Genomic DNA, 12725 nt, shown 5'->3' with positions numbered 1-12725 from the left:
CTCAAAGCAAACCACTGCCTCCCAGAATATTTGTGTTCATAAGACACTGAGTCATAATACGATTAATTAAATGTCATTGATTGAGCCTTACATGCGGAGATAGTGCTTTGTATGACAATATTTGTATTTAACGATGTGATAAACTAGAAAAAGAGAGAATACGGCTTTAACAGAAAGCAACGCAACACACAGTAATCACCGGCAGATGGCGGTCTATAATCAGAGTTTCATCTAAACATAGATAGATAGATAGATAGATAGATAGATAGATAGACAGATAGACAGATAGTTAGATAGTTCATTAGAAAGATACATACATACATACATAAACGCACATACATACACTCAACGTGTAGTCAACTTAGAGCAGCTAACTCTGACTAAAGTTGTGATTCTCAGTAAGTACAGATAATTTGCAAACATATTGAATATTCTATCTCTCAGATATGATTTTATTTCTGCCTAAACTCTGAAACTTCCTGACAATGGTCTATTCATTTGTATGGGGCAGATTATGATCAATCATTCTGTATATATTATCAGGGAGATCCCACCCACAGAGAAATTCACCCACACACAGATCCATATATGACCTTTATGAACCTTTATAAAGTGAAGAACATTCAAGTTTAGCCATGGAGGAATTAGCAGGGCTGTGGCTGTGGACGGGGTCACTTTCATCTGGGCCGGTTGGGTCTCTGGAAGGCTCCGCGCAGAGATCAGTGTGTGAAGATTAAGGCACATCCCCTGAGCAAACACACGGATAAATGTGTGAAGGGGGCCGTTGAGCCACAGACCCACCAGCGCAGTGTGTCCCCAGCTGTGTTTACCCATCTCCACCAGTCGGTCCCCTGATCCCCCAGAACACCCAGCCCCAATATCTGTTAAAGTGGGGCTTTAGACCAGAGACTGACTGCTGCAAGATTAGATTCAGAGATGTGAAACTGTTATCAGTGAAACAAATAATTACTCAGCGCTCAATAAATGACATACAATCACTTTCCCCTTTATACTCAAATTGTGTAGCCTTGATCTAATTATGATAAGATAAGATAAGAGAAATCTGTGGGCAAAATCAGCAATTACAAACAAATATCTGGGTCAAATAAAAAGTGTTCCCTCATTGAGATACATGTGGTGGATACAATTATAGAAATAACTCAACACCCTCATAAGTTAGTATTTATTTTAGTATGGAAAGGTGTAACTTATGAACTAGAAACTAAATGAAGTGTGTGATATGTCTTAATTCTGAGTGACAATTGTACTAAAGTAAATTTTAGCAGATAAAATCATGCAAGACTCATTTGAGCAATACATGTGCTGGTATCTTTGCTTTACTCAGAACAATCATCAAAGAGCATAATAATAACCTTTGTCACTTAATTTTATTTAAATTACTGCTCTGTGTACGTTTATACAAGTAATGTTAAAATGTGCTTAGTAAATGTCTTTACAGTACCCGTCTTTTCTTGCTCTGAGTTCATGTTCATGTGTGAGTTCGTGGTTATTACTGTATTCAGTCAGGAAAAAAAATACTTGAAAGTCTGACTTCCATCAGAGCATTTGTTCATTATGTGAGAAAGTTATACAAAGATAAACAGTTTTACTAAATTATCCAACAAAATAATGTGCCATACACACGCCATAGCAGAAGCTGGGAGTTATTGGAGAGACTAGGTGATTGTTTGCAAAGATTTCAAACAAAACAGGAACTCCACATTGTGGAGCATGGGGCATGTGAATGCAGCTTGAAGGGCTCATTGCTTACATTTAAACTCACGAGCTCTCTGCACACGCCTCCTGTCCAACATCCCAACCGCCATCCTCTGCCCCCCTCAAAACTGATGCCCACTGCACCAGCTGGCGTAGCCTCCAGTCACCTTGGCAACAACACCAGGAAGTTGCCCGGCTCCTCTGGCACAGCTGAAAAGCAGCCACTTCCTGATTGATTCTGGTCTTTCTTTCTGCCTGTGTAGTCGTTTTCCCATTTGGCAGTGGTCTCCGCCATTCAGCGCCAACGCGTCTGAAAAGAGAAAAAGGGTGAACACACTCTCCGCGGCGTTAAGGGAAACCTCAGGTTCAAATGGGTAAAACAAAAGCTGTGTTTACCCACAATGGTGGCCCTTTGTTTGGTGGGTTTGCTCATTTTGGGAAGGGGAAAGGCTCATAGACTTGTTCAAGTGGGTCTGAATGCAACCTGTACACAAAAGTAAAAGAATAGTTTCACAGTCTCAACTGAAAGAAAATGGAAATGTAGGAAATTATTGTTTCCATTTACGCCTCATTTGATAGACCAGCTTAATGAAGGGAAGGTCGCCGTTGCATTTTGATTATCGGATTCAGAAGTGTGCTTATATTGTCATACTGTCAGAATACATCTTTTATGTTGCTTTTTTTTCAGTTAGTAATATAAAATACAAACAAAACGCCTGCCAAGAAACTCTAATTAACCGTCCGTCACACTGCGACCTCAAAGAAAGGACACATGCCCACCTGTCAATCACAACGTCCATCTTTACATTCACTTAGTCATCCCTTTAATTAACTCTTGTGCCAAAACACCGACACAAACTCAAACTTGAATCGAAGCTGCTTTGTACTCATACAGTGGGCACACTTATTACATTACATGTAATTTGTTAGACGCTTTTATCCAAAGCGACTTACATACATTGAGTACTGTGGGAAATCCCCACAGGAGCAGTTTGGGGTGAAGTGTCTTGCCCCGGGACACAACGACATGCTGACTGCAGTGGGGCTCGAACTTGCTATCCCCTGATTCGAAGTCCATCATACTATCCACTGAGCCACAGCCTCCCTACTCATATGTATTCAAAGTAAAAAGTTATTAAATGTTCTATGTGCCTTAAGTTACAGTTCACTTTTTCAAAAGGAACATTGATGGGAGTGAACAAAGTTTTAAGGATTTGTTTTTTGGTGGAATATTTTTCGTTTACAAATCAAAGTTTACTTGAAATGTCAGTTCAACAGGGTACATTTACTTTAATCTGTAAATTAAAACTTAAAAAAACTAACTAACTATTTTTTTTTCTCACACGTTTTTCAATATGAATAGCTTTAGATCTACATATTTCAATGTTCATTACACAAGTTTACTCCTTAATATCTCACAATTGTCTCTAATATACTCCAAAAACTGCAGAGAAAGGCAACCTGTGTTTATTTAATGTGTAACTTGTAATCACTTTAGTCCATCATTGGTTAAAAGTGTTTGGTAATCATTTATAATGAACAACTGACATTGTGTGTGCATGCTTTAACTCGAAACCACTGGTCGTTAAATGAGGGATATCCTGATGCTAGCCCAAAGGCAAGTAAGAGAAAGCCCAGAGATACCCAGGGGTCAAAGGTCACCCACACACCTCTGCAGCCCTGATTAAGCTTCCTGACAAAGGGAGGGGGTGGAATAACTCATCTAATTCAGAATGTGCGCACAAACAGGGAGCTAACAAAATGTGGATTGTTAAGGAGGAGTTGAATCTAAAAGAGGGAACTAGGATTTGAAGATGCCAAAAATCATGCAAAGAATGAAACGATTTTAGGAGATGTTGTACCCTGCAACAAAACAAATTGCAGATGTGCATTAAGCAACGTTGTGCATTAGATACATTTACTTTTAATCACACATTTGCAAATAACCTTCGTGTATTTTTTTTAGCATCAGTTGGCTTGAGACCTCAAAACGGAGGCTTAAGTAAACTGAAACCAAAGAGTTTGTTTTTAAAACTTGCAATGTTAGTCCAACAATCTTTTACACCCTGGGGGGTTGACAGCACACTGCATCTCAAAACACACACCCACACACCCCATGGATTGATGTGTGGCGGCTGGGGGTGGAGGCGGCTGCTGAGTTGCTTGTATAAGTGGCGAGGGAGAAGTTTTACAAAATAGTTTTTGGAGGGAAATCGAAACTCTTGAGCCTCAGCAATTGAGGGGGATGGAGAGGGAACACCATCTTCTCCTCCTCCAATTCAGTGCATTTATATTAAAGTTAACGACGAATAAAACTAACAACTTCCTCCAGATGGAAACAATATTTGTTTACCGATTGTTATTAATTGCAGGGTGCAAAACACAAGATTGAGTTGTTTACATTATAATGAGCTTTGTTTTTAGCTGTGTCCCATCACATTATCAATACAAAAGCAATTGTTCTGAGCTCATGCAAGTCAGTAGTGATGACTAATCAGTGGGTTTCCACTTAGAAAATCAATGGGACTCTTCACAGGGGTGAGCCCAGCCAGCAGGGGCACCAAGGAGTGAGCAACTTCCCTGCATGTCCCCCTCCCATCCCCCTGTCCTCGCTGCCACTCCCCACCGTAACTCTCTGAATGTCCCCTTAGGTCATGCTCTCCAGGGTCACCAAACCCCACCCGGCACCAACCCCCACCCCACAACACAATCCAAAGCAGCTAAGGCAGACATAATGAGCTATGGGCTAATTGTGAGTATGTGTGTGTGTGTGATGGCCAGACAGAGGTTTGTTTTGGGGGGTGGTGCATTTCTGTGTGTTTGTGTGTGTGTGTGTGTGGGGGGGGGGGGAATCTTGCACAGTCCTTCAGGGCAGCTCAGGAAAAGGCGAGTGTTGACTGACAGGTCTTTGGAAAAGACTTTCAGAGGAGTCAGACATGCAAGGACACATCTATAGTGACACACAGTCACACACACTCTACTATGAAACCAATGCTCTCCATAGCCTACAGTTATAAACACTACTTGTTGCATACAAGTCATATAGGGTATATGTTTCAATATTATTTACCTTAAGAAGGTTAGGTTTCCTGTTCTTTTTTTAAACGTTTGTTTGTTTGTCAGCACGATTACAAAACAACTCCAGGCCCCATTGTCATGAAACTTAGTGGCATGGTGTGGCATTAGCCAGGGAAAGGGCGATTACACTTTGGAGCTGATCTGAATCTCAAAGTGCACACATGCAATAGTTTTACTTCCATAGAAAAGGTCTTGGCGGAGGTCTGCTACTGCTTCTCTATTTTTCTGTTATTTGGGATTTCTTTTAAACCAAAATATTTGTTTTATACTCATCCAGTTTAGGTGGTTTTTCACTTGAAATCATGAAAGCAATCAGTGGACTTGTATTCATGTCGATTTCAAATCAACTCTGACAAACTTTGCCACTCAAATTCCATCTATTGAATCATTGCCAACCATCTTGATTGTGATGACATAAGTCAAACAGTGAAAGAGAACTGAGAGCTAACATTAGCTGATAGTTAGCAACTGCAGTAGAGACGTTTATCTACTGGGTGTTTATCTTCTGTCCTCTTGGATGGGACCTTTCACTGATGCGCATCAGATCGAAACGTTACAACTTCTACCGGTCACAACACATCGGGGGGAGGGATGTGGACACATTCTAACGAGGAAATGACTGGAAAAAACTGGAATATTCTTAGCTTGTGTGCTATTCGTATATTCTTGCCAGCTACAATAGTTCACCAGCATACACGTGCAGATAGGGTTCAAAATCCTCAGGTTGAAGCTCTGTATGAATGTGTGTTCTCATGTGTGTGTCTACGTGCATGTGTATAGAGAGTGAAAGTATGTGTGAGTGCAGGCAGTCATGCATACAGTATGTGTGCATGCATGAATGTGTCAGGCAGTTCAGCTCTGTCTGCAATGCTCTAGTTATTCAGCAAGTGACCTTTCCTCCTTTCTACCCCCCTCGTCTGCAAATTCTCTGCAGGACAACATAGTTAACATTAGCTAAAAAGAATAGAAGTTATGCCGTCCCACACGGTAGATCGAAACAACACCACTTTTATTCTACTAGTATTCTTATGAGGAAATGACTGGAACTGGAATATTCTTGGCTAGCGTGCCATTCGTCCGTCCACTAGTTCCCCAGATAGCCTCGCCTTGGATGTATTACAGAGAAACATATTCCCTCAGTCCAACGAAAGTTGCTCATTGAACGCGCACAACAAAAAAGTTTACAAAGGAAACCTTTTTCCTCTGGACCTTTTGTATTATGAGGTTTCTTTGTGTTTACCTATGAAACAGCATGACATATGACTATAGTGTGTTTTATTGAACATCTATGGAGTAAACACTATTCCTCTCTGTTCCTCATTAGACTGTTTCAACATCAGTAGATACCAAGGTTGGCAGCCAGCTTAAGTTTTGTCCGTCTCCATCGCCTGAATAGAACAGAAACTTGTCTCTTTACTCTCGCCGCAACAATCCAGCTATTTGTTGTCATGTAAAGTTGCTGAAAGCAGCTTTTCTTGATCCTAGAAGTGTGTAGTCGGCAGATCCCAAATTGGACGGTAATCAGATCAGTGCGAGGAGTTTGACAAATGACCAATGACAAGCACTGGACCCTGGAGGATGGGAGGGGTTGCAAGGGGTCGGGGCTGGGGGTCAGAGGTTGGCTTTTCAAAATCGCTCAATCGAAGGGCCATTAAATCCCATCTTTGTGTGATTCCTCAGTGAAGCGCGGTGGTTCCATCAAATGCCCCCGATCTATGCACTAATGCGCCCAGTAAACGCTACGTCCTGGGCTCCAGCGGTGCATATTTAGTTGGAGGCCGATGCAAAACCGTCACCCCTAAATGATGTGCAATCAGTGGAGGAATTTGCACCTCCCTGGTTGATGCAAAAAGCTGAAAAAGAGTAGTATAGTGTGAATTGTTTGAGGCAACTTTTAAGAAAGGAAACAATATGTCAATAATTTTCATCTGTTTGTTTATTTTATCTAATATATCATATTCCATTGACTTGTATATAGAGTCTTCTTGCACTATTTCTTTTGTATTTACATTTTTGCACATCTCAACAAATTCTCTTGCACTATTTTACCCGTTCTATGTCCTATATATATATTCATGTTGCACTGTTGGAGGAGCCTACCATTGCCATATCTACACTGTAGCTAATGTGCACATGACAACAAAGCCTTGAATCTTGAATTTAGAAGTCTAATGAAATATCATGCATACTTTGTAATATCTTAAAGACAGTTTAAGTTCTGAATAGAGATGTCCCGATCCGATCACGTGATCGGGGATCGGAGCCGATCACGTGATTTTCAAAAGATCGGAATCGGGAGGAAAAAAATCGGGGATCGGGATTTATTTTTATTTTTTTAAATACTTTTTTTTAAATGTTGAATTCAATGTTACAAAACAAAAATGACCATGTTCAAGTCTTAAAGTCACCCTTAGGCCTTAGTTTTGGTTTCAAATGACAGAACATCATGTATGTGTTGCTTCTTTGGGGCTTGTTTTCATAGACCTGGTTGCTTATTTCTCTCAAATCTGGCAACAGAGTGGGCAGGGCGCAGTGTCTAATTGTAGCAGTAAGCTAACGAGTACTGATAAGCTTTATTTTGTTTTGATCCAATGCTGCACAACTGAACTGATCCAATGCTGCTGTGAAAGAAAGAAGCAATATCCATGTTGGATAGAATATCTAATTTAAATAAAAAAATAACATTAAGGGACAACTTGAATGCTTTTTTTCTTTTTTTTCTCTTAATGCATTGCATAAAGATCGGATCGGGAAAAATCGGTATCGGCAAATTGTCAAAATCAAATGATCGGAATCGGATCGGGAGCAAAAAAAGGTGATCGGGACATCCCTAGTTCTGAACCTTGTGTATTTGTCCCTTAAAGCTTTTTCTAATGTTATAATTTGGTGAAAATATGTTTCTTTTCCTCCCACTCAGAATGAAATCTACAAACTAAATCTTCTCTAAATCCAACTACTCTCTGATTATTTCGTGAAAGTGCCTGCAATGGAGCTCTTTATGGTTAACATGAATGAGAAGGGCTTTGCGATCCAATTTTCTTCTGTAATTCCTCAATGTGTCTTATCTCATATGTAAAGTATGTCGTCTCTGGGGCGTCCTGTCTCCAGCATTGTTTTCTTACGCCTGCCGTCCAAATTTCCATCACAAACATCTCGCCCCGTATGACCCTTTGCTTTCTGTCTGCGGAGAGGCCCTGATTAGCCTGCATACATGAGCAGATAGGGCCCGGAATCCTTACGTTGGAGCCATGCATGAATGTGTGTTCTCATGTGTGTACGTGTATATAAAGGAAATGTGTGTGTGCAGGCAGTTGTGCATGTGTGTGGCAACTCAGCACTGTCTGCAATGCTCTAGTTATTCAGCAATTCCTTTTCCTCTCTACCTCGTCTGCAGCTCTCCGCAGGACTTCAAAAACCACTATTGAAAAAGAGGACGGACTCCTTTTTGTCTCTCCTCTACTCCCCCATTATTTCAGCTTCCTCCGTTCATTAGTCGTGGGTCAGAGGAGGAAAATGAAGCCAAACAACCACTTGGAACTGTGAGATAAATATTTACCGCCTCTGGTATGCTTTCCAGATTTTCTAATATCCTCAAACGAGATAAACACGATTATTGCAATTTTTCCCTTAATTGAATTTGTGAGATTAAAGCACATTGCTTCATTGAAGTAAAACCAGTAGAAAACAATTTTAAAGAGAAGGAAACCGCACAAAACCCACCTGTTGTGTAAATTCAAATCCACCTGTTATAATGACAACATGCAGCCTTGCACACCCCGAGGGAGAGGTGATATGATACCCCTGAAGAAAGAGGTGTGTGTGTGTTTGTGTTGGAGAAGTTGGGGGTTGGGGGTTTACTTAATTTTGGCGGTCCCCTCAAGGGTTTCCCCCCAACAATAGCTACCTCATTTGCAACAGATGCATACGTTTTTAACAGACAGGTTCCATTGATGAGCCGGAGGACACTGAAGTGCAGGTGCTCAGAGACTAAATTGGAGGGCAGCTCGTGTGCGACGGTATTTCAAAAAAAAAAAAACTTCAAAAAGGGGTTCAGGGACGAGCTGCAGGCCACCAGGAGTCTGAATAGAGTCGGTGAAAGATGGTGGGAGATACAAGATGCTCTGGATTCAGATTTGGTGTGCAATCATCCCCTATTCAGAGATTTTAATTGTCATCTGGGGGATGAAATGTGAAGGTTGTTGGATTACTGCTAAGTCTTGAGGAATGATCTCTTAATCGTTACACTCATTTAAACCTTTAATCCTGTTACTTTTCACATTGACACTTTTTTCTTCCGATCATGCTATATCATTTTATTTATAACACACAAATTATTAACCGCAGCCTAAAAAGGCCCTTGGGAAAGCTTTATTTTTTATGGTTTTTTTTTAAAGGTAAAGCTCAGCTCAATCTTCCCAGTCTATAGCTTTGAAACCAAGTCATATTATTCATTTTATGACTTGTAACTTAATACCTCGAGGCGGCGTCAAGTGTAATTCTGACCAACGGCCGGATTTCAACCCTCCTCAGGAACAGCTGCACCTGTTAAGCTCGGTATTATTTCTACGATATGATGTGAAATGTGATCGGTAAAAATGTAATCTTATCAGCCTCATTATTCTGCTGACTGAGCGGAGGGTTTTTTAGGAGGAATAGGGAGGTTTTTGTGCACGGGGAAATAGCTGAGGGGGTCAGAGTATTGGCATGTGTCTATTGTCTGAGCAGGCCATTGTATAGAGGGGGAAAGGGGGGGTGGGGGGGGTTTAAAGTTTAAAGTCTCTATGTGTGTCTGTGTATGTGTGTAGGCAGGCTAATTCTATTATGCACAGCCAAGGATGACCTAGCCTGGCCAAACTTAATTCACTGAGCAGGATGCAGTGCAGAGGAGGAGGAGGAGGAGGAGGAGGAGGAGGAGGAGGAGGAGGTGGTGGAGGAGGAGGAGGTGGTCAGTTAGTCAGGCAGCAAAAGGAAAACTGACAATCCATTCTTTTCAGTTTTGATCAATTTTATCATAGAATGTTATAAGAAAGTGAGTAAATGAGATGTTTTGAGGTGTAATGGCAACATTTGTGAACACAGAAATATGAGGATTTATCAGATTGTTGTAGTAGTAGTAGTAGTAGTAGTAGTAGTCACAAGCGTATATAGCAATGTTAAAGGAATGGTTCAACATTTCTGTAAAAAGGCAGGCATACTTGCTTAAAGAGAATATCAATACCACTCTTATAGTGCGGGTAGTGCGGTTGTGTTTCAATGGGAAGGTTGTGGGTTTGATTGTGAGTGAATGTTAGCTTCTTTGAGTAAGTGGCATCCTCTGTGTGAATGGGGGGTGAATGAGTGAATGATGACTTGTAAAAGTGCTTTGAGGAGTGGTAAAGACTGGATAAAGAGATATATAAATACAGCCCATTTACCTTTTATCATATCTGTCCTCATATATTTATTTGTATTATTGATATGAAACTGCAGCCATAGGTGGTTAGCTTCATTTAGAATAAAAAACTAAACTGGTTAAGATATCTGGGCTGAGTTTAAGCTTAATATTTACCACCCTAATATAAGAGTGGCCTCTAACTACTTTACTTATTCTTAAAAAAAACAATAACATTTTATTTACCAAAATGTGAAATTATTCCAGACATTTTTTCCTCTCAAATAGTTATTTCTTTAAAGGTATAATTTGAAGTCTGTTTACAACAAATATTTTAAACAATTTCACAGAAATATACATTTGAACTCTAAGTAACTTAATGACAGGAGAAGATGATACTTCTGAAATGACTTAGTAAAGCAATGGTCTAATATGAAACAAATATTCATCATAGGCGAAAGAGACGTAGCTCCAGTACCCATCTTAAGGATCAGATGACTCTAAGTCACAGCATTCGACAGGAGACCACCCTGTTTTCTGCATAACTGATGTGGACAACTGTCAGAAGTGGACTATGAGCAAGCAATCAATCACATCAGAAGTATAATGGCCATTTGAATGAAACGCTCCACAGCATCAAGTATGAAAAGTCAACAGCAATGCGTCTTGACCGCCAAAAATTATGCAACTGACTTGACCGCCAAAATATATCCCCTTTGTATTCTTGACCATTGTATCAAGATAAGGGTATTCAAATGTGGATGTGGTGGAGAGGGACAACATCTGTCTTCCCTGTGGACATATGTAAAACACTTTACCTATTGTCAATTTTGGAGGGATCCAGCTTCTTGTTAAGTTTCCCTCCAAATTGATTCAGCCAATTAGGAGTAGGTTTGGGGGTTGGGGCGCAGGCAGCAATAAAGGCAGCGGTGAACCTCTGTCTGACCCCCAGCTGGGCTCCAACAACACTGCTTATCAAACTCACCAGGCCTAAAGCATCACTATAGCACCACTGGGATGCTGATTATATTACTCTAATCTGGATTCCAAATAATGAGATTGGGAGACGCTCTCTTAATTGCAGCTAATGAGCGCCATAAATGTGGAGTGAAAGGGGTCGGACATCCAGTCCTCTAAAGGCTGACGACTAAAGGGGGTTTCCCTCCAAAAAAAGAAGGCAGGCGAACCCATTCTGATTTTGCAAATAAATACGGAAAGCTACCACACCACACACACTGCGCTGCTCTAATGAGGGAAATACAGCATCTAAAAAGGGATATGACATGCTTGCTTCAATCTGGCTACAATTAAGAGCTGCGGAACTGAATGCAAATGCTTTGTAGTCTAAATTTACCCTCAAACCTCGCGTACCGCAGGAAACTTCCTGTGCGTTCAGCGGCCGCTCTGAAAGTGTTTTCATTTGCCGTTTTTTCCTCCCTGGCTGCTGCTCGCAATAAAGCACTGACTGCCAAATGTAGAGTCCTCTTGAGTTAGCACTGGAGACATTGTGTGAAGAACCACTTAAAAAGGAGTCTGGCCTGTTTACCCTCCAGCTAAACTATTCCCTTGTGTGCTTTTGAACAGTGAGGAATGTGAGAATCAACGCAAAGGACATGAAGGTTGTCTGCAGTGTTGACGCTGTGTGAAGTCAGTTCAATGACACTAACATTATCTGCTTACACTAAAGATAAGGGAGTGGATCTATCTCTTTGTCAAGATAGGGAGACAATAATTATTAGGTTTTAAGGACAGCCAATTCCACTTGCAGATGTAGAAGAGCTGTGGGGTTCAGAAATAGTGACTGATCATTTTCTCAAGGAGCCAGAAAAGCCTAACGGGTTGTTAGAAGTCAGCAGATGTTTCTGGAGAAGTTATTTGGCAGCGATATTGCTATGAGGGTTACTGTTAGTTTGATCTCTCCGCCGTTTTAATCAGCACTTCAAGCTGCAAAGCTAAACAATTTCAGGGTTGAATCACACCAGAGTTTAGCTCCATTTAGGAACAAGCAAACAGTGGGGGAAAGCAGGGAATGGCTGCACAAGTAAAACTCCCGCATTTAGAATCTTACTTAAGTAAAAATCTGAAGTGTAAATTATTTAATTAACTTATTATATCAACAGTTAAAGTACTCATTAACATACAGAAAACTGCTCCCTCTTGGTGTTTTATTTAGACCTTTAATACCGATGCATATCATTTACTAGCTTTTCAAATGTAGGAACAAGTAGAACATGTCCCTAATGTATTTAGATTACACCTTTACAGACAACCAGTTTCAAAACTGCAGTCAAACTTGGTTATTGTGTTTTTTTAAAAGTCAAAACTTCTATTCAACACAAGGGATAATGCAAGTTGTTTTATTGATGTGACAACAAGTATATCCGTTATAAGAACAACTGATCACAAATAGACAACCCCAAAGTTAAAAAGTCATAAGTCACAGAGAGCTTCCTGAATTGGGACACAATAGATGGAGGGATCCATTTAGGACACCTGCGGTCTCTTCCCTCCATTTCTGCTAATGAAAAGTCTCCAGGGCGCCCAGCTGTGACCTCTGACC

The 12725-nt window shown here is 40.6% G+C and overlaps 1 protein-coding gene across 1 annotated transcript in view; it reads right to left on the bottom strand.

Moving 5' to 3' along the window:
• Positions 1-1901: 1901 nt before the first annotated feature.
• Positions 1902-12725, bottom strand: part of ccdc78 (coiled-coil domain containing 78) — a 36545-nt gene continuing 25721 nt past the window's right edge. The window contains 2 exon segments of the mRNA XM_079659058.1: positions 1902-2026; positions 2113-2200. Of these exon segments, the coding sequence (XP_079515184.1) occupies positions 2146-2200 (55 nt within the window). The 3' untranslated portion in view covers positions 1902-2026; positions 2113-2145.

Source organism: Notothenia rossii, assembly GCF_949606895.1.
Source record: "Notothenia rossii genome assembly, chromosome: 11".
In the NCBI taxonomy this organism is placed as follows: Eukaryota; Metazoa; Chordata; class Actinopteri; order Perciformes; family Nototheniidae; genus Notothenia; species Notothenia rossii.
This window is presented reverse-complemented; position numbering and strand designations above follow the sequence as displayed.